We start from the raw sequence: 21,600 nt of genomic DNA, 5'->3' as shown, positions 1-21,600 counted from the left end.
TTTGCAGTGCCTCTGGTCTCAGAGGCAGAAGGGAAAGACTTCGCATAGTAACCAACACGCACAAGCTGAGCGGAAGAGCGGGTGGGGCAGAGGGATGGAGCACGGGCTCCACCATGCCACCCTCCTGGGTCCCTTCGCCCTTCTGCTGCTCCAACTGGCCCACGTGTCTGGACTGGTTTGGAGGAGAGGCAAGGGCTCAGCTTACGAAAACGTAGAGTTGTCAGGCTGCTTTAGAGAGGGTGCTGAGTCTCCTGTCATCTACGTAGCAAAGTCCAAGCACTAAACACGAACCCTAATGACGACACTGCCTGCTGCTGTCAGCCGCCTGAAACCAGAGCCACCCAGACAGTGCGGGGGCCAGAGGAGTCAGGAGAGCTGGGGGCCCCGACTCTTCGCCCTCAGTGCTGCCTCCGCTGAGATGACCCGACCGTGCCCCAAGAGCCCAGGGCCGGCTTCTGGGGAGCTGACATCCACTCTTCGGGGAGCGTCCCTTCTTCACCTCTGGTCACATCCTCTCGGCCCCCACACCCCTTTCTGTTGCCTGGACAGAGCCCTGCTCTCCCCGCCAGCACTGCCTCTCTGCGAGGCTCCGTGGCCCTCCCGGGTCCTCTCTTTGCCTCTGACCACCTGCGCTGCTGCTCAGCCTCTTGGCGGCTGGCTGAGCTTCTGCAGGGAGCAGCTCTTTGAATTCCCAACGCTGAGCGCGTAGCAGGTGCTCTCCAGTAACTGCTAGCCTCTCGTTACCCCTGCCCGAGGCCTTCTGAAGCTTCAGTGGGTCCGTACAGTTCTTGTCCTCACCCCTACCCTTCATCAAGAACGGATCGTGTATTAATCCTGATGCCCAACTAGACTGTAAGCTCCCAAGGTCAGCACTCAGCGTCATGTCGGGTTTAGGAGGGAAACATTAGTTAGGGGGGAAAGAGAATTCGTTGCTTAGTCCCACAGTGATGGCAAAGGAGGCAGTTTGAGTGGTTACAGTCCTGGGGGTGTGGCCACGCCTGACGAGCTGCTTCCAGGGGGTGTAGGAGCCTGTGGGAGGGTGCGGAGGGCCAATGACAGCACCTGGCCAGGCCTCTGACATGACCCTCCCCTGTGTATTGCCTTCAAAGTCCTGAAGCTCACTGAGGGCAGCTCATGAGGGCTCTTGATTCTGGGGCCACTGCGTGCGTGTGTGTGCGTGTGCGTGTGCGTGTGCGCACGTCGTCTTTCTGTGTTCTGGCCGTGGGGGCTGTATCCCTTAGTCTGAAGTTCAGTGAAGTGCACATCTGCAACTTCGGGAGAGAATATGGCAAGGCCTGGGTCTGGGGCTGCCTTCTGTTCCCTCTATTCAATTCCAATCAGTCTCAGAGGGAACAACCACAGTATCTTTGATCACAGCAGTTCCAAGAATCACACACACACCACCAGAGTTGAAGAATATTTAACTTTTCTTAAAAAAAAATCTTAACCATGAAAGGAAGAAAATAAGAGTATACATTATTTTAACAGCAAAACAGTCATTTCCATATCTGTATTTTATATATATTATATATATTTATATATATATATGTATATATACACCTAGCACAGTGTGTATATTCTATTAGTCTGTGGGGAGTGGAGTGGATGTGGTAATAGGGGCCAAGGCTGTGGTGGCCCCTGGGGATGGTCCTAGGTTGTTAGTTTAGGGACTCCAGCATTCAAACCCCTACCCCCACCTCCCCGGGGCCCAGTTTTCAGCTCTGTACCTGATACACTGGTTTTCTATAGGGAGAGGGTGGGGAAGGGTGGACACAGGTGGGGTAAGAAGTTCCCCTGAAGATGAGAAGTCCTAGGAGGGAGGGAGTAGCCCAGCACCGAGCTGCAGAGGCTAGGCTCTCCGGCCAGGTGGGCCAGAAGCTGGAGGCCTTCTTGCCTACGGGGGGCCGGGGCGCTCAGGGCTGGCTCCACCTTTGGGCCCTGATCCTGGAGCTGGGCTGCTAACAAAGAGATACAAGTGAACCTCCTCTTCCCTTAGCAGTCCCTCTGGAACTGCCTTCGGCATGCCAGGATCAGAAACAAAAAAGGTCGAAGTTATTTACAATAGCAAAGATGCACATACAATACATACATATTTATAGGAAACCAAAGTGACAAAGAGAGGAGAGGTGGAGACACCCACCCCAGCCTGGGGGTCCTGTGGAGAAGGGAGGGGAGGAAGAAAGTGCATTTACACTGGAGCCGCCTCCTTTCACCCGCACTGGCTTGTCTGAGGGCACCCACACATACAGGCGCGCACACGTACGTGGGACGAGGGGGGCCTTTCAGATGCAGTCAGCATGCTTAGGAGACACAAGGCCTTGAAGGGCTGGGCTGAAGGGAGGGGAAAAGACACTGAAACTTGACTCCAATCTGAGCAGACCAAGCAACATGCGCATCTCCCCCCGGGTCTTGGCTGGAGCCTCTCTTCAACCGCCTGCCTCCACCGAGGGGAGGAGGTTTGGGGTCTCCCCACCCTGTGCCCTGCCTCAGGCCGGTCCCTAGAGGAGGAGTGGGGACGCGGAGGATTCGGTGGTTTGGGCAGCTACAGTCCTGGGGATGTGGCTGCGTCCGCCGGGCCGTCTTCCAGCGGGGTGTTGGCACCTGCAGGGATGTGGGGACGGCGGTGAGGAGCTGGCCTCTGAGATGACCCTCCCGCTGTGTTCCGCCTGCAAAGTCCTCAGGCTTGTGAGAGCAGCTCTTTAGTGCCATCCTTCTGTGACAAGGCATTCTCCTCCTCCAGAAACCCTAGAGTTTCCTGTGCGACCCGGAAAGGGCTGCCTACTGAACCCCACTTCTGTTCTGTTGGCCCCCAAAGCCCACGGGTAGGTATGGGTCTGTCTTCCTGAGCTGAAACACAGCCGTGGCCCTGGCCCATGCAATCTGCTTCTGAACCACTTATTAAGAACAGGTTTCAGATGGGAGACGAGGCTCCCCCTGGTTTGTTATCTCCATAACCCAAGGGAAAAGAGGGTTCAGTTATAAGTTTCCCAGTTTTAGGGGAGCTTCTGTGGGCCTTCCCTAAAATGACCTCTTGCTGAAGCTGAGGGAATGAATGAATGAACTGTACTCAGGGGGAGATGAGGCCCCTTCTCAGAACTCCCTTCCGCGTCCTCACACTGCACGGCGTGCTTCCTCAGGAGCCGGAGGCCTTCTCCCTGCACACCCCGCCCCAACCCCGGGGGACTTCACTCACCGTCCTCAGGGCAGGGCCCCAGTTCGCGGCTGTCCCTGGAGTCAGAGGCCAGGTGCTCCTTGGCTGGAGGGGACAGGGAGCTGTCTATCCATCTAGCTGCCTCTGTGTGGAAACCGCCCACGGGCGTGGTGCCACCAGACGACTCTCCCCCGAGGGACCTGAGCAGCTCTTTGTGGGCCAGCTCCATGTCCTGGAAGAGTTGTAGAGGGACATCTGCTCTCAAGCCCCTCTGTCCATGAGCCCCTGGGGAAGGGGCAATGCCCTCTTATCCGTGGGGTCCAGGGGATGGGTTGTGCTGGAGGGCGGCTGGGTGGGCTGAGGGTAGAGCCCAGGCCGGGATCTAGGGCTCCCATGGAGACACACTGTGTAGCTCACTCGCGTGGGTGATGGGTCTCGGCGCAATGGACTGAGGCCTCCAGGGCCCCAGGCCCTTACCTTGAGCCTGTTGAGCTTGACGGTGAGCTGCTCGATGGTACGGAAGATCACGCCCACGTCCCTGAGGGCCAGGCTTGGGGGAGAGCGGCCCGGGCGCCTTTGATCTCCATTGCCTTCCCGAAGCCCGGGCCGAGGCTCTGTCTGCGAGGCAGGGAGGCCATCGGGCTGGGAGGGGCTCACGCGTGCCCCTGAGGGGTCAGTGCTTGAGTCCAGGGGTCCTGCCGGCATGCTCACGTAAAAGCAGTTCCCTGTCCCCAGCAAGACAAAGAGAATAGGAGGCAAACAGAGAGGAAGTCTAAGCCATCTTCCGCTCCCCTGGTGTTCCCCAGGCCGGCTGACGGGGCCAGGGAAGCCATCCTGCAGGCGAGCTTGGAGTAGGCTGGCCTCGGGCTGCCTACCAGTCTCCCAAAAGCCCTTCCCCTCCAGAGAGCCTTCGAGATGGCGACTTTGCTCAGCTTGGCCCAGAGCAGGGGAGATGCTTAGTGGTGGAAGTTAAGGGAGAAGGGGCAGGGTGGTTGTGTGTCTTCTGGGAAACGGGAGTGGCTCCCATTCCCTGAAGGAAGGGTAAAGAGGGCGTGGGCTGGTTTTAGGCACTTTTGAAAAAGAGCGGGCGGTAGCCTCCTTCACTCTGCCCCCTCTCAGGCTCTGCTGCTGAACTTCAACACGGTGCCCTGCCCCAACTGCCACCTACTTCACGATCCTCGAGGTACCTCAACTCATCAGATGGGGTCGGGGACAGATAGAGAAGGACGTAAGGCTTACTGACAGGGCAGTAAGCACAGGTAAGTGCCCAGGAGCCTGGGAGGCCACGTAAGCCCTTTTCCACAGGGACACTGGATGGTGACTAGTGTCGGGGAGAGGTGGCTCAGAATGTCAGGCTAAGGACACTGGGCCAGGCTTCCCCGCCCCCTTGCGTGACTAAGCAGAGCTGCTTAACCCTACTGCTTTGAATGGGGCCTGTGCAGCTCTCGGCAAGGGGCTGGCACAGGGTCTATTCTCCCGTCTTCAGGCGCACGTCCTACTCCTCACCCACTGCAGACAGTTCAGGGAGTATGTACGGAGGCGTGTGGCCACGTGACTGCAGGCAAGGGTCTAACACCTGAAGCCCAGTTCTGCCCGTGGGCCCGCATTCTAGCCCTGGCCTGTCTCTGGCTCCGAGGAGAAGTTCATTACCCGTAGCCTTTGCTCCGCCTTCCACTTCGGGTGGCTCAGGCTCTGACTGGCCACTCTCTGGTAGCGCAGGGACAACTTTGCTGCCTGCCACCTCAGCTGCACCGACACCACCACCAGGGAGAGTAGAGACTGAGAGAGAAGGAGAGGGAAGGGAGAGAGAGTAGGAAGGAGAGGGAGAAGGAAGGGGGGAGGGAGTGGGGGTGGAGAAAAAGGGAAGAACAAAGTGAACACAAGATCACACATGATTATACCCCAGGGAGCTAGAGAGAGCCGCTCCACCAATTCACCAGAGGAGAGAGAAGGGAGGTCAGGTCCCAGAAACCCAGGAGAGAGCACACACCTTGCGCAGATGGAAAGAAAAATGCTCCTGGAAAAGGAGGCAGAGCTGGGCACTAGGGGAGGAAAGGAGACCCCCTAGCACTAACATGGAACTCCGCCCCCCCAACCTCAACCCCTCGAGGGCATCCCGCGCTTCGGTTCATCTTTCCTGCTGCACTCCTCAGACCAGGCTGCCCTCTCTTCAGCTTACTCTTCCCTCCCTCCCCAGGCTCTGGCCAGACAAACCTGCCCTGAGCCTCCATCCCAGCCAGTCTTGGCTTCTCATGTCTTACTGTCCACGGCATTCCACAAGCAGCCGGGCGCCCTCCCTACGTCCCTGCTCATTCACCACAGCTCCACACCCTCCACACGTCTCCCCAGCCTTGTCCTCAGCCCCTAGTCTTGGCTCCACATCTAGTCCCGCTGCCACCTCCATCCTACACGCCAATTCCTTCACCGCTATCTGGAGTGACCGGCTGCAAGCACCTGCCCTTGTCTTTCTGGGAATGAGGCTCCTGAGAAGAGCCCCACTTTTCCTTAGAACTGGAAGAGCAGTGAAAAACGCTAGCAGAAACTTTTATTGACAGTTGATTTGTGCCAAGCAGTAGTAATATACTTATATTGTAGAATGAAGTCCAGAGGTGATTCAGATTTTTGCCTAAGGTCACACGGGTACTAAGTGACGGAGCTAGGACTTTGCACCTCAGCTGTCCAACCCCAAAGCCTTTGCATGATAGCAACATGTCTCCTTCCCCCAGGATCTGGGCGAGCCTCTGCACACATGGTTTGCAGGATAGAGGCGGGGAAGGAAGCAGCCATCTGGAAGACTCAGCACTACCCTAGCAAAACTGGGCATGTGTCTCCCCAGTGGCCACCCCAATTTATTTTACCTTTTCTCACAACTTTGTAACTTCCTGTTGCCTCTGTGCTCGAAGCTTCTTCCTCTGGATTCCTGTCCAGCTCAGGAGAGTCCCAGATCCCAGAATTTCTGGTCCTTGGGGGCAGGTGTTCCAGAGAACAGCCAGCCATGTCCTCCTGCTGGCCCCGCTCTGGCCCTGAGAGCCGGGCACTGTCCCCTTCACCCCCAGTGGGAGCTCGCCCTGGGGAGCCTGGGTCCCAGGGGTGAGAAGTGATGCTGATGACGGAAGGTGTAGGTGTCAGGTCGTCCTCGGGCTCCCCGGAAGCCTGTGGGTCCACGGGGTGACCTGGCAGCAGGCTCCACAGGATCAGGTGCCGCAGGTTCTCCACTGGAGGGGAAACAGCGCGATGGCTTCCTGGAAACAGGACTACACGCCTCGCCAGTCGGGGGAGGGTGCAGAGGTGGCAGGAGGGCCACTGCTCCCCTCTCCCACAGCCATCTTGGTGAAACTGCTTCAGTCACAGGGTGGAGCTGGGGGACTCTGGCCAACCAGCTGGGTGGGGGGGGGACAGAAATGACCATTGTCTCTCTGCATCCATCTCTCCTCAAACACAACAGGGAGAGCCTTCGAGCAGGTAAGACAGTGGGGTGTCTGCCATGGCGTTCACAATGGCCATGCTACTGGGGCACCGGGGGCTGACGGTTGGGGCCATGAGGCACTCACCGTCCTCCAGGGCTGCATCGGCGAGTCCTTCCATGAACAGAGGGCCTGGGAGGGGCAGGAGGATGGGGTCCCTTGTCCTGCTGCCCCTGTTCTCTCCATCCAGGGAGGCAGAAGGGTGAGGCAGGGCACCCAGCTCCTCTTCTTCTACGCTGCCCTCCGGCTCGGGGCCCTCTAGCAGGACTGGGTGCTTCCCTTTGACCCTCTGCTGGGGCCCAGTGCCTGTTTTGGATGGGAGGACAGCGTAAGACAGGGAAAGAGGGAAGGCACGTATGGGTTGATCCCAGGCCCAGCTTTGGGTTCAAGGGGCTGGGAACATTGGCTGATTCCACAATGTTTACTGAGCACCTACTATGGCCAGGCACTGTCCCAGGCTCTTGGCATACATCAGTAAATAAAACAGAGATCCCCGCCCTATGGAACTTAAATTCTAGTGGACGGACATAGAGAAAAATAAAATAAGTAAGTAAATTGTCTAAATAAATTCGAGAAGTGCTACAGGAAAGAAGAAAACATAGCGCAGGGTGTGGGAGATCAGGAATGCTGGTATTAAATGGAGTGGTCAGAGAAGGTATATTGGTGCAAAGCTGACACCTGCACAAAGACTTGAAGGGGGTGCGGGAGTTAGGAGAAGCATTCTAAGCAGAAGGAAACAGAAAAGGGACCTAGCCAGGGAACCCACCGGGGAGATTTCTCTCTAAACATGAGACCCTAAGTTATTTCACATAAAAACTCAACGAGAATTCTGTCTGAGACCCTCTTGCCCCTGCCAATCCCATCCCGGTGACTGTATCTTCAGCCCTTTGGGCTCCCTATCCCTGCCCCCACAAGACTCCGGTGCCTGCAGATCTGAGTGCATTCTGCTCTCCGTTAGGCACCCCCGGGCCTGACCGCCCCTCTCTTCCTCCCCTGCTCGATACCTGGCACCCAGAGAGCCCAGGCTGAGAGCTCTGTGCAAGTGAGCCGGTCCACATTTGCTTCAGCCTGTCCTCTTTCCTCTTCCAGACTCTTCCTTGCTCACTCTGTTTCTTCTCTACTCTTATCAAAACCTCACACCTCTGGCCCCGACGGCCCTCTCCCGTCACCCCCACAGGCACACCTGACCACCTCCCTACTGTGCCTACAGAAAATGGACGGGGTTGGGCTCCCACAAAGACAGCTCAGGGGACTTACCTCCAGGTACTGTCTCAGGCTCTGGCTCACTACGGAACACCTCGGAGTCATCCAGTCCTACCCTGAGGGAAGAAACAGCCAAGGGTGAGAGACGATCGCCTGCTGGGAATTCTGGCTCTCTGCCAGACAGGAGGTGGCCGTGTCATGAAATTCCACTCTGGCCTCCTGAGTTGGGATGGGCAATGAAGGAGCAGGGCCCAAGGAGGGAGGGGTTTAGACTCCGGCACCTGCCGTCTGGCTGGCAAACTGGAGGGGAGGGTGGGTGTCGGCCAAGCTTCTCCTGGTCACGATTTTATACCCCCCACCCCACTTCAGGCACAGTCTCTACTACAGCCGAGTGGGGGGCTGCAGGGGGAGAGCAGACGGGCGCGGAAGGCAGAGATGTGAGGGTACCTTCCGCCACCTGCCCGCTGACGTCTGCCGCTGAGGCTGCCCATCCCCGGGGGTGAAGGGCTTAGAAGCAGCAAACAAGTGGCCTGGAGTGGGGATGGTGAGGGGGCCTGGAGGGCTAAGCACCTGCTGGGCGTGGGGCTCTGGTGGGCTGGCTCCTGGGGGCCTGAGGGCGGCGGGTGGACGGGCTTTGGGGCGGCTCCAGGGTGCCTGGTGGCATTCCGCACGGCCTCTTCTAAGAGCTCCATCCATCTGTTGCTCAGCGGGAACAGTGAGGACTGGTGGTGAGAACAGGACCGAGGCACACAGCCTCTCCCCTTACCGACCCCCTGCGCCAGAGCTGCGAAGCCCTTCGCCAGGCCCTGCTCTGAGGACCCCCTCTGCCCAGCGGGGTCCCCCCTTCCTTGCAGTCCCGACTGGCTGCTCACATTGGGTTACATTACTCGCAGCTACCAATTACTGAACACCAACTCTCTGTTACTCGTTGTGCTAAGCATTCTATATCTCTCTCTTTTTAAAATTAATTAATTTTTGGCTGTGTTGGGTCTTAGTTGCTGTGTGTGGGTTTTCTCTGGTTGCGGCGAGCGGGGGCTACTCTTCGTTGTGGTGTGCGGACTTCTCATTGCAGCAGCTTCTCTTGTTGCGGAGCACGGGCTCTAGGCGCACGGGCTTCAGTAGTTGTGGCTCGCGGGCTCTAGGCGCACGGGCTTCAGTAGTTGTGGCTCGCGGGCTTAGTTGCTCTGCGGCATGTGGGATCTTCCCGGACCAGGGCTCGAACCTGTGTCCCCTGCATTGGCAGGCGGATTCTTAACCACTGCGCCACCAGGGAAGTCCCTCTATATCTCTTCTTTCTCTCAAAATAACTCTCAAGAGGTAGCGTTATCCACATTTCGCAGATGAAAACCTGGAACCTGAGAAACTGCCTGACTCAACCTATCTCCTCCCACCGTGCCACGCTGCCTCTGGGTGGCCACTGTCGGGAATACGGGTGAGAGAATGCCCTGGGTGGGGATGAGGGTCCCGGAGGCAAACGCCTTTGAAGAATGTGGGCATTTGCAATGCTTGATGAGGGAAGGGAAGAAAAACCCCAGGGGAAAGGAGGGGGGCCAGAGAAAGGAAAGCAGCCTCAGAAAGGCTGGAAGACTGCTGGGGACTCCTCCTCCCTAGGGCAGGCCTGCTCATGGGGTCAGGGGCGGTGACACCGTAAACCTCTCTACTCCTGTCTTATCTCCCACTTCCCCTCAAGGCCCCGTCCTGTGAATGCTCTGGGGTGCAGCCCTGGCCTCCCTGTCCACATCCTCATACACCACCCTGGTCCCAAGGGGACGGCAGTTACGTGGGACCGCCCCCCCCATCAGGCAATCCTCACGTGTTCTTGTCTGATGACGTCAATGCCACCAGCTCGTAGATCTGGGGTGGGCCCAGCTCGGAGGTACAGATAATGAAGAAGGCCCGTTTATCTGTGTGAGAGAGAGAAGGCAGAAGGGTCTGCATTGGGGGTGGCAGAGGCATGACTGCAGCCTGAGCCAAGGCGACAGAGTGCGGACTTGAAGTCCTCACCCTCAACCAGCTGAGGAATGCAGCACCAGATGGACCTGGGTCCTCAGAACCACTTGGGGCTCGCTTACGAAGAGGACAGAGGCAATTCTGGGTCCCCTAATGCCATCTTCACAGCCACCCCCATTACCTCTCGCTTTCCAAACAGCGAAGGCTGAGGGGTGTACGGAGCTTAAGGTTTATAAAACTACATCATACCCATCCTCCCTTTACACCCCCCCTCCAAGAGACAGATATCACCCCCCATGTTATAGATGAAGAAAGCGAGCCCAGAGAATTTGGTTGCCTGGCTCTTGCTCCAGAGCCCTTCTTGTACACACTCTGCTTCTCACTGAAATGCTCTGAGCACTGGACCAGGTTCTGGACTGTGGGTTTGTCCGTCTTCTGCAAGCGAGCTCTGCCCGTCACTTTTGCAGCAGGAAGGGTTGTCCTGCTTTTCTCTGCCCAATCCTGCTACCTCATCCCCAGCGCCCACATCCCATCCTGCCTGAACCATGCTGTCCTCCCTCATCGTGGTCCCCATCCTACCCATCACCCTACCCCACGCTGGACCACATCCTCCTGCTTCAATGAGTCAGGGCTAGGAGGAAAGGAACACAGGTGGGCTGATAAGCTCTGTACAGCCCCAGATCGGCCCCGCATCACCCAGTGCTCGCTGGACACGAGTAACAGGGCTCATGGCCCCGGGGCGTGGGCCGGCTGGGACTGTCTCCTCACGGGTACCTGTGGCCACGGAGCGGACGAGCACGGCATTGAGCTTGAGCACCGGGCTGAAGGTCTGCTTGCTGTCCGAGGAGCCCACGGCTGTCTTGCTGTGGCACTTCAGCAGCAGCTTCTCATCCTGTTTCTGCAGCAGCACGAGGAGGTCCTCCAGCAGCAGCACGTGGAGGTCTGGAGGGGTGTGGTGCTGGTGAGGTGTTCTCTGTTGCCCACTCATCCCCCATTAACACATGGGGTACCAGAGGCTCTTGGATAGTCATCTCCAGGATCTAGGAAGCCCTGGAGTCTGGTGACCTCTGACTGCTTTGTTTTTGGTCCTTCCTCCCCATGCTGTGCTTAAGGAGCCCTGAGCTCTCATCCCCAGTCGTGTTTCAAGCTGCCTCCTTACCATCCCTCTAGAGCACCGGGTACAGGGCTTATGATCCAGAGAGGGAAGAGCCCAGGGGCAGTGCCCTAGATTCCCTCTTGGCCCCAGTCCCCTGGCACTTACCCAAGGTCTTATCCTTGCTGATCCTCCAGGTCAGGGGCCCCTCATGGATCATCTTTCTGGTTGTAAGATCCAGACTCTGTTAAGGAGACACCATTTATTCAACAAGTATCTGAAAACCTAGGCACTGTGCTAAGGTGCTGGGCATCAGTGGTGAACAAGAGTAGTCCTTGCCCTCACACTCCTGTGGGGGATGCAGACAAGTAAAAAGGCAACTACAAAGTCACGTGCTACGTGCTGTGCTGGGGGATATGCCGATGGTTATGGCAGGGGTCCCTCTATCCCCTACTACATGCTGTGTACTCTCCTAGGGTCACTCTGCTTTACCTGCCCTTTCCCTCAGCTTTATGTTCTCCCAAATGACCTTCACCTTTACCTTGAGTTTACTCCCATCCCCTGCTCTCCCAGACTGAGTTCAAACATCTAGCCTCTATGGTAGGGCTGTCTGCCCTTGTCTATCTCGGGATGGGGTGACAATGGTAACCGGGGCTGTGTGTATTCCAGGGCCCCCATAGCGCCATCCTATCACAGACAGGCCCAGGTCTCCTCCCCTCCACCTTCTCCAGGTCCTGACCGGAGCACATGTGGGGCTGACGACGCTGCAGCCTCAGCCTCCTACCTTGAACTCCGCTGCCAGGGGGTTGCTGGCCCTCTCCAGGGAGGTGGTGTCCAGGCGTTTCTGGTAGCCCTCTAGACGGTGCTGGTTCTCTGTCTGCTTCACTGCTTCATTCACGTACTTGAGAATTTCCCGGCACTGATCCCGGGCCCGGCAGAGTTTCTCGTGCTCAGAGGTGCCACCTACCCATGGCACAGAGAGGAGGTGGTGAGGGCTCCTGCCTGAGAAGTCTGTCAGAGCCCGAGAGTGCCTGGCTACCAACAGCCACTGGCCAGTCGCCAACCAGCAGGGATGGGTGTAGACACGCCACCCTTGCCTAACTTGGACCTCAATCGTAAGGATGACTTATACTGAGGGTCCTCGGGTTTCAGACCACGGCTCTGAAGACACTGATAGCCCTTGGGAATTCCTGCCTAGACCACAGCCACTCTACGGGTGTGGAGGACAGGAGCGGAGACAGGGACTGCAGGTGATGACAGTGATGGTGTCTCCCTCTAGGAACACCTGTTCAAATCAGGTTGTGGTTCTTCCCACTTCTACACGCTGACGCCAACATCCCAAACTTGAGGGTGGTGAGAGCTGCTCAGAATCCCAGGGACAGTGACAACCTGGGGTTAGACCCCCCTATTCAGCATATGGTCCCCTACTCCTGTGGAGTAAGCACGCATGGCTGTATCTTTTGTGCATCGCACAGAGATGTCCAGCAGGGGGATCAACAGGGCTAAAATCCAGCCACAGCCTCTGGCGTGGGACCATGATCCTCAGAGGAGCCAAGGTGCCCTCTGTGCGCTAACCTGTGTCACTCAGATGCTTCCCTCTGATCTGCACAGAGGCCACACACAGGCCAGCGGCAGCCCTTACCTCCTCTTGCTGCTGAGCACCTTAGTTTTGCCAAAGCACATTTACAATCGTTACCTTCTTTGAGACTGACCATAACAACACAAGGATGAAGACCTGAAGACCAGAGAGGTCAAGTGACTTGCTAAGGACACGAAGCAAGTCAGTACTAGAACCAGGGTCTGAGCTGCGGGCTGCTGCCTCCCAACGCCAGCCTTCTGTGAGCCCTACCCTCCGTGTGCTTGATGATGTTCTCCAGCAGCAGTGGGTACTTGGTGAGCCGCTGCATCTCAGAGATGATGAGGTCTCTAAGCTGCAGCCGCCGGCACTGAGGGTGGCTCTCAGCCTCCTAGACAGAAGGAGGAACAGAGGAAGACGTCAGCCTGGATTATGAGCTGGCTGTGAGCTCAGGACACGGAGCCGAAGGGGATGTGGTCAAATAAGCCACATAAAGCAGGTAGTATTCCCACTTTATAGACAAGGAAACTGAGATCCATCTAAGTAAATACAGGCACTGGTAGGTGAGCGGGGCCTTCTGATGGCCAGTCCAGTGTCTCCGTCTTGAGAGCGAGTATGTGTCAGTGTTTCTGAAGAGGGGGCGTTGGGGAGGGTGTGGATGGAGCAGAAAGTTGCCGTTTACCCTCCCCTGTAGAGAGAAGAGGCCAAGCGCCTGGAGCTGGGGGCCAGGAGGGGAGTCCGGGAGATTGTGGGTGAACCCGGTTAACTGTCCCCCTCAGCCTTAGTGAGCTAGGACTGAACTGGCTGCTCTCGGTGGCGACGAGGGGAGGCCGAGCGTACCTGCATGAAGAGCTGGAACCGGCTCTCCTTGCGCTGCCTGGTCTTGATCAGCTCCAGGGCGATGGACTGATAGGAGCAGAACTGCGCGGCCACCTGCTGCAGCTCCTCCCGGGCGGGGCCATCGAACTGAGAGGCAGAAGGGACACCACACAGCCCCGGCCTCACACCCCTGCCTGGGACCGCTCCCCCCACCTCCTCTGCCGCCTCCTCCAGGCCTGGGCAGCCATACCCGAGCCAGCATGAGGTCACTGACTTCTTTGATGATGGGGCCCTCCTCCCGGAGCTTCCTCATGGCTTCACACCAGGAATCTGGGGCAAGGAGAAAAGACAGAAGTGCCTGGGGTTGGGCCGCATGGCCAGGCCCTTCATGACGAGAGAAGAGGGATCTGAGGGCAGGGCCGTGGGGCAGGGTCTCCAGTCATTTCGCTTGTTGGGGGACTGGAATGTTGATGTTCAGGCTGCATATCAGGTTCTCTCGCCAAAGAGGACTGCTGGGGGCTATCTGCTCGGGGGGTCCTGGCATGCGGGCAGAGCTGGGGCAGAAACCTGAAGGCTGGCCAGGGAAGGGGGCGGGCGGGGTGGGCTCCTCACTGTGGATCTCGACGAGCTCGGGCAGGTTGGGGAAGAGCCGCACCAGCTCCTCCCGGGGCAGCAGGCCCTCCTTCTTCATCCGCTGGTAGAAGATCAGGTCCAGCACCCGGAGTGTGCGCAGGTGGGAAGCCTCTGTCACAAACAGCTCTGAGCGGGGGTAGTGACGGGAAGGGGCAGAAAGACAGAGGGAAGACCCGTCAGCAAGGATCTCATCACTACCGGGACCTCCCAACCACCTTTGGTGCTGGTTTCAGATGGTGTGTCAACTTCTCTCTCCCCAGGGGCCAGAACTGAGGTGGCCCTTACAGGAACCACAACGTGGCTGCTCTCGCCCCCAGGCCCCCCACTATTTTCTCTACCACCATCTGCGCCTAAGGCGCTCTGCACCTGTTCCCGCCTGAGTCTCACCGTTGATGACCTCCTGCCGGTCAATCTCCCTCTGGCTTAGCCCAGCCACCACATCCTTGCCCACTGTATGCTGCCAGTTTTGGGCGTCGGGCTCTGGCTCCAGGTCAGACAGCTGGCCCAGATCATCTTCTAGGAGGTTGGGGAGGAGGGCATCTGTGCAGAACCCCAAGCTGGGGGACTCAATGCTCCTGGGGGAAAACAGGCAGCTCAGTGTCACACGGAGGAAAAACTCAAACACGGGGTTTTCCCTCCGCCTCCTGCCCACTGCCCGGGGCCCATGGGAAGCCAGCAGGCCACGAAGAGGAGCTGCACCACCAACTGGCCCCTGGAAGGGGAGCGGGGGCAGCTGAGCATGGCTGGGGCACGGACACCTAACAGAGGCGCTATGGCACCCATCGCTCACCTGCGGCCCATTTTGGGGGTGAAGGGAGGAGTTGGGTTCTCAAGAGACCTGTGGAGAGAATGTCAACTCTCAGCAACCCTCTGCTTCTGCCCGGCCCCCAAGATATCAGCGGGCTGAGCCCCTGAGCCCCGCCCACCTGGTGGAGAGGCTGGAGGCGGAGGACGAGGCAGACTGGTGGAGGCGGGCGGCCTCTGCGGCTGCGTCCATGTCCACATCGCTGCGAGAACGGGGCACGTTCTCTGCCTTCCGGGACCGCTTCATCTCCTCCCGGCCCTTCAGGCTCTCAGAGCGGCCCAGGCGAATCTCTGAGCGAGAACTGGATGGAGAGGGCGAAAGACCTTGGCGTCTTATATCTGGCCAGCTTTGACCTGCTGCCCCATCTCAGGGGTGCCTCAGCGCCGCAGGCTTCCACCCCAAACACCAGACCCAAAGGGTCCCAACTCCCGGTGGCAGACGCTGCTCAGTGACAAACCACTTCTGCTACAAAATCCTTCCTTTCCCCGGCCCAGCTGGATGGACAGAGCCTCTCAGCTTCCTTGTGACTGGGCAGGAAGGGATCCCAACAGGAAGGTGAAATCTGGGACTAAGAGAATCAGACTTGTGGGGTGTCTGGATGCCAAAGACCCCAAGTCCCCGTCAGGAAAGGTGTGGACACCAAAGTCCCTCATCAGGGACAACAAGGTCCCACCTTCCCCGCCCCTGGCCATCTCGTGGCCAGCTCATCGGGCCCTCTGCTTTGGAACAGGTCGGCTCCCACCCTGGACTCTGCTTGAGGCGGATCTCTCCTTTTACAAGATCTTTTAAGAGGGAAGTGAAAGCACCATCTTCACACACTCTTTAGTATTCTCCACACTGCCTGTCAGAAAATTCTATCCGCTGTTGAATTCCCACCCCTCCAGCTGTGATGTGGACTGTGGATTTCTTCCATTCTTATCCGGACAGCACCCTTCCTAGGCTTCCAGTCCCCTCTCAGGAGCAGCCCAGCTTGGAAGGGTGCTTACAGGGGCCTGTTTACTGATGGGCAGGACCCGCTCCCTGGCCTACCATGCTTGGCCCCTGAGTGTCTGTGGGGCTTGACGAGATGCTGACGACTAGGTGTTGCTCTTTTTCGAGTCCTGCAGTGCCTCAGCCCTGTGACAGCTGGCATCTCTGACCCCTAGCTGCCCCAGGATGGTGCCTCCCCCCACGGTCCTGCTGGGCTAGTTCTTTGCTGACATTATTACTAATCTACATCCTGCTCTGCCTCTAGGACCACAGAAGGCCTAGAGAGTCTGGAGAGCTCTTAATAGCACAGCAGGTTGCTGCAGAGAAGGAGCCAAATGGCTTGGTCTCCATTCATCAAGTCTCTCTGAACTGCCAGAGGATCCAAATGCTGCTCCCCTGCCCAGGTCCTGAGGGTTCGCCTGCAGGGTTAGAAACCATACTGCCAGCTGATGCCCTACTGAACTCACCCCTTGAAGTCTGACAGAAGAATTCCAACACAGACTAACTCAAAACACTTTCACCAGTGCCCCACAATGGGTCACTTTAGCACCACAACAAACCTCATGCAATGAGGTTCCTGGGGCTTCTTTCAAGTACCCAGAAGTGAGTAATGATCCCACCAAGAAGTGAGGCATACAACCCACCTCTGGCCAAAAATTCCTAGACTATTGCTGTCTAGAATTGGGGGCTTCTTATACCTGTTTAGTTTCTACGACAACCTCTGACCCACCGTGCTGCCGATGCCATTTCTTCTAAGATTGTCAGTGAACTCAAAACCATCAAACCCAAAGGCTTCTGCTGAGAGTAGATTTAGAATCCCAGTGAATGTCTCAGGGCAAATTTACCTAACAACTTGAAGAATACGTTTATAAATGGTCTCAAATATTTCCTCAAAATGTTGATAGTATATCTTATAATTGTGCATTTGATACATCTGTAGGATCACACCTACCCCAGCAATCATATAATTTGTATATTTAATTTACTCAGTAATATTAGAACTCAACCTCTGACCCCAGTACAAATCTAACCTTTATCTTACCTAAATCTTTGTTAATTCTCAGTATGGCAAAATCTTTTAATGAGTATTAAGCTTATAAAGGCTTAGTATAAACAGAAAGGAGTAACCCTGCATACAAGCAGGAACGTTTGACTTACAGTTTGGTAATTAGTTATTTCAGGGGTAAAATGGTTTGACTAATCAGGCTGTTACATGCTGACTTGCCTTTGGGTCTGCCTTTAGTCCAGCTCGGCAGTGTACACAAGAACTATTTTTGTATACACAAGACCACATTTACTGTACCTCAAGTGTGGCTTAAGGAATTTGCAAGGATGTTTCTGACTACAGGCAGTTTTCACTTTAAGTGCTGGCTGCAGAATTTTAGACGTGACTTGATGGCTGTCATGCCACAGTCAAGAGCAAGTCTAAGAGTACATGTCACCACCAGAGAAGGGTTCTTCTTAGAATCCGGCCCAAGATGGAGAATGTGAGCAACGTCACAGCCTCCATTCCCCGTTTTCTTCTTGAAAGAAGAGCAGTTTGTTTTGAATCAATGACCTTTCTATTTCTTCGCTGAGATGTACATCTGATGCCCAAGTTACACCGTCTGCCTTTAAAGCAGCCAGCAGAACCTCATCTCTAGCTCTCTTCTTCACGGGCGCCACAGACTGTCTTTAGCCTGACTTCCTTATTGCCCAGGATTTCCCTTCGCCCCACTCTGTACTCTTCTCTAGCCTTGTCATTTAGGGTTTCCTGACTAGCTGCTTTATAACATAATCTAGCTCATTCTTGGGGTGGAGGCTACGGAGTGGCCAGGGGGTGAATCCAAAGGAAATTTTAAAGGCATATGGTTCTTGGACTGGAAGGTCAGGGGCCCTGCTCTCTCTCCCGCTGGCCTCTGATCACCAACACATAGTATGTCTTCTTCTGAACATACCCAGGCGGGAAGGTTGGGGGAGAGGGAGAGAGCTCTATAGTGGGAGCCTTACAGTCTAGTCGGGGGTAAAGTAGCTGGCACTGAACCTTAGCCCTGAACCCTGCCCACGCTCCCCTCCCTGGGCAGCCAGCAGGCCCCATCCAGCCACTGCTACCTGTCGCTCTCCAGCAGGTCCTCGGGAAAGCTTCCCGTTGAGAGTCGCTGCGTCCCAGGTTCCGGGGCATCGTACTGCTGGTTGTTCTCAAAGTGCTGAATGATGTTCCTCACGTTGCCTGGTTTGACTGGAAGCAGAAACAAGATAATGAAAGATACTCTGCCTTCTGTTCAGGGATGACTTCTCGGGGCCCTCGCTCCCCTCCAGCCCAGAAGACAGCGATGAGCAAGCATGGATGAGAACAGCATGGGGCTGAGGGTCAGGAGACGTGATATGAGCCCTGGCTCTTCTACTGTGGGGCGTGGCACGGGCAGTCCCTCCACCTTCCTGGGGGCTACTCTTTCCTCAGATGCAAAACGAGAGGGTGTGAAAGTGCATTTGCTATGGATATTTCTTTTGCCTCTCCCACTCTTTATTACAGTGATTCTCATGCTTGAGAATCGTTACTAGGTTATTCCCAAGAGCCATATATGTGTTAAAAAAAATTAGCCAGGAAGACCAAAAACACATCAACCTTGGTATAATTTGGGTTGCCAAATTCACCAAGCACTTTTCAAATTTATACTACTTTTAGAGTTCACTATTTCTGGTTTTCCTTGACTCTCCTTTCTGTTCTTTCTGCCCTCACCCCCACCTCTTCCTCTCCATCATTAAAGAATCAGACCCTCCGTTAACAGTGAGGGGGTTCTTAGGAGGAACAGAGGAGAGATGTCACTCTCTGGCATTCAAATTCCAGATGCTTTTCAAAGCTAAGACGAAAGAGAGCTGTTCTTGTTCAAAGCAGAGAGGGCAGGTAAGAGTTTAGTAAAAAGGCGTAGGTGATGCCATGCGGAGACCCTGGAGAAGAAAGCTCAGGCCCAGGGGCTCCGTGGCTCCTATCTTCAAAGTCGATTAGCTCAGCTCTAGGTCCAGGATGTCAGAACAGGAGTTGGGCTAAAGATGCTGCTCTGCCCGGACCAATAGGAAGGATAATGGGATGGGGAAGGCAAGACAAACAGCCCCGGGCGCCAGGCCCTGGTCCTAACCACACTAACCAGAGATTCTGACATCGACATAGACAAACTTATAAATCTCCCTGTGTATTCTAAACTTGAGATTCGTAAGAAAATTTCCAAGCCAGAGGAAACAGAAAAGCATTCAGCTGGTCTCTTCAAAGCTCACAATTTCATATCCTTTAGGCAGGTAATGTTTTTCTAAAACTGCAGAATAGGTGGCTGTGTACATGTGTTAGGAGTAGGGACTGTTATCATCACTCCCGTTTTGGAGATTAGAGTCAGATCTGCCTGTCCCAGACTGAATGTGCATCTGGGCCCTGGGGCAACTGCAGCAGCCAGGGAGGGTCAGCTGTGCTGCCACAGGCCGGAGCACCCCTGGCTGGGTGATGACGTGGGAGCCTGGGAACGTCCTATAATAGAATGCCTCCGGGCAGAGCCCATTGTTCCCTCTCCCATGGGCCACTTGGAAAAGGCCCAGTTCTTGGGATATAGTTACACCCTAGCTGTGACAAGGAACAGGTGTGGCCCTGAGATTTGGTATAACTGAATAACCCAGAGTAACAGGGGAAAAAGACACGCAGAAAGGAACGCGTTTTTGAAAAGGGCAAGGTTTTCATCAGTAACCTTTGCTCTCCCTTCCTCCATTCTCTGAATAACAATGAAACTAAATAAAAGTGAATTATATGTCACTAACAATCAGATACTTTCACTAATAAACAGGGGCAATAGCTGATGATCCTAAACAGCAAGGTTCTCAATACTGAGGCTTTCTAGCTTTGGTGGGTGTTTGGTCTTTAGATACGCATACAGACTTGTCTGATGTCCTGGGAACTTGAGAACATCAAATCAAACCATGAAATGACAATAGAAAGATATGACTCAAAGAGATGGTGAATATCCAGCATCCTTATCCTCTCTTGGGATCAGCAACCCTACCCTGGGTGTTCCTGTTCCCTCTCAGGCTGACACAAAGCAAGCAGCTTGGGCAGGGCTGCTCGGTCTCAGGCCTGCTGCTTGCCTCATGCCTGCCTCGGGCAGGGTGGATGGGAGGAAGTATGTGTTAAAAACTAAGGGCCTGGGTTTCAAGGCCATTCTTTTATTTTTTCCATTGTTTAATAGACTTTTTTCCCCCTAATATTTCTTTACTTATATTGTTTAAAATAGCATAACAAGTCTAGGAATTTAACTTTAAAAATAATTTTGAAAATCATTATTTTTAATTGTCACTTTATATAAAGTGAATTCTAGCAACAGATTAATTTCCTGATTGCATCTCACTGCTACCTCTCCCCTTGATTTACTACAGAACCTAGAAAATATTAATCACTTTAATCGTATCCATATGGACCTCACTGATGGGAAATGAACCTGCCCAGTTCTAGGTTCTAAGCTCCTCTGGGTTAATGTCTGTTATATATGTATTTATTTTTGATACATAGATTCTAGAAGATATTAGGCCTCTAACATACATATGTTAGGGTCATTCTCTTTAACTGTTGCAGTGACGCTGTGCTGGCAAAGGTAAGAGTCAGGAGATGAAGGTGCTACAGTGAAGGACTTAAACAAAGGAGATGATAGAAATGAAAACACCCCAAGGCAAAACTGCTGAAGACCCATTAGGTACTAAAAACAACCCCATATAACATTCAAAACTGAGGATTTTATTATTATTTCAATTGAAAACAAAAATCTGAGGAACTTGTACGGGACATTTCAACATGCGAGGGTTTCCCTCATTTACATAGAGCCCTGGCCTTTTGGAGCCACGTTCACAGAGAGCTGACAGAATGAGAGAAAGGCCGCAGGCCGTGGACCAGTCTTGGAGGGCCTAGAAACTGGCCTCTGCCAGCATTGCCAGGAGGAGCTGCACGGTGGCGGGGGGCAGTGCCCCGGCCCCTCCCGCCCTGCCTTAGGCGGGCAGAGTCCTGCACCCAGCGTGAGGGCAGAAGCCCCTGGGCAGGCATCCCTGAGCAGGCGTTTGTGTCATGGGGAGCTTTAGCAGCATGGAGGAACATACAAGAGTAATGGAGTGAGGAAAGGGAGGGAGGAAAGAGAGCCAGGACAGGAGGCGATGAAGGAGAGGGGAAGAAGGGCAGACAGGACTTGGGAAATGGAAACTCAATGCTAATGCAAAGAAAAACCCAAAGAAAATGGTCCTTTTACCTTCCACAGGGGACAAGGGAATATGAAATGCTAAAAGAAAACAAACAAAAACAAAAGTAAACCATGAAAAGTCAAATTAATGTTTCAAGAGTCAAAATAAAAATTACATCAAGCTGGAAAATGAAAGGTAGTGGCAAAAATCAGGGCTGATCTAGTAGAGTCCCCTCCTCTCCCCTTCCCCCAAGGCAGCAGTTTCAGGAAAGGCAGGAGGCCCATGCCATGGCCCTTCCCAGGTTCCCAAGACTAACACTGGGGTGTTACGATAATGACTGGGAGGGCCAGCAGCAATGTCCAGACAGATGACACACAACTGGGAAGAGATCGGTGACCCATGGAGGTCTGCATTACTGATGGCATGAGGGGAGCCTCTGGGTCCCAAACCTGCTCCCTTTCCACCTAGTTCCGCTTAATTGAAACCCTCCATCAAGGGCCCATAATTGCTCCCAACACACAGGCCCTCAGGAGGACAGACAAGTCCATGGATGAAGGTGAAGGAGGCATTGACTGTCAACAGGGCAATCTTGCCAAGGGGGAGATACTCCTCTGCACGGCTGTTCAGTATCTACAACTGCCTCTGAGTTCCTAGACCCAGGGACTGGCTCGGCCTCCTTGGCTCTGAAGCAGTTCCCTGTACCTCAGGAGCCGTCACTGGGTGTGGCAAGGGGAGAACGCAGTAGCACCGAGAGGA

The 21,600-nt window shown here is 55.0% G+C and overlaps 1 protein-coding gene across 21 annotated transcripts in view; it reads right to left on the bottom strand.

Moving 5' to 3' along the window:
• Positions 1–1,404: 1,404 nt before the first annotated feature.
• Positions 1,405–21,600, bottom strand: part of ARHGEF11 (Rho guanine nucleotide exchange factor 11) — a 111,331-nt gene continuing 91,135 nt past the window's right edge. For 8 of the 21 annotated variants that reach the window (XM_082404946.1, XM_082404929.1, XM_082404930.1 and 5 more), the window contains 21 exons: positions 20,913–20,942; positions 17,755–17,881; positions 14,816–14,995; positions 14,680–14,727; positions 14,277–14,464; positions 13,869–14,015; positions 13,507–13,586; positions 13,278–13,403; positions 12,711–12,828; positions 11,646–11,824; positions 11,030–11,105; positions 10,543–10,710; positions 9,632–9,722; positions 8,389–8,514; positions 7,873–7,934; positions 6,703–6,921; positions 6,010–6,366; positions 4,802–4,930; positions 3,629–3,876; positions 3,194–3,383; positions 1,405–2,331 (listed from right to left, as the gene is read on the bottom strand). In XM_082404946.1, coding sequence (XP_082261072.1) covers positions 2,210–2,331; positions 3,194–3,383; positions 3,629–3,876; positions 4,802–4,930; positions 6,010–6,366; positions 6,703–6,921; positions 7,873–7,934; positions 8,389–8,514; positions 9,632–9,722; positions 10,543–10,710; positions 11,030–11,105; positions 11,646–11,824; positions 12,711–12,828; positions 13,278–13,403; positions 13,507–13,586; positions 13,869–14,015; positions 14,277–14,464; positions 14,680–14,727; positions 14,816–14,995; positions 17,755–17,881; positions 20,913–20,942 — 3,011 coding nt within the window. In that variant the 3' untranslated portion in view covers positions 1,405–2,209. Of the gene's footprint in view, positions 2,602–3,193; positions 3,384–3,628; positions 3,877–4,801; positions 4,931–6,009; positions 6,367–6,702; positions 6,922–7,872; positions 7,935–8,388; positions 8,515–9,631; positions 9,723–10,542; positions 10,711–11,029; positions 11,106–11,645; positions 11,825–12,710; positions 12,829–13,277; positions 13,404–13,506; positions 13,587–13,868; positions 14,016–14,276; positions 14,465–14,679; positions 14,728–14,815; positions 14,996–17,754; positions 17,882–20,912; positions 20,943–21,600 lie in introns of all 21 variants that reach the window. The other 13 variants (XM_082404932.1, XM_082404933.1, XM_082404934.1 and 10 more) reach the window with 5 other exon arrangements.

The sequence above is a fragment of the Balaenoptera borealis genome, assembly GCF_965194805.1.
Source record: "Balaenoptera borealis genome assembly, chromosome: 1".
Classification (NCBI taxonomy): domain Eukaryota; kingdom Metazoa; phylum Chordata; class Mammalia; order Artiodactyla; family Balaenopteridae; genus Balaenoptera; species Balaenoptera borealis.
Note: the sequence above shows the minus strand (reverse complement) of the source record. Positions and strands in the feature narration are given on the sequence as shown.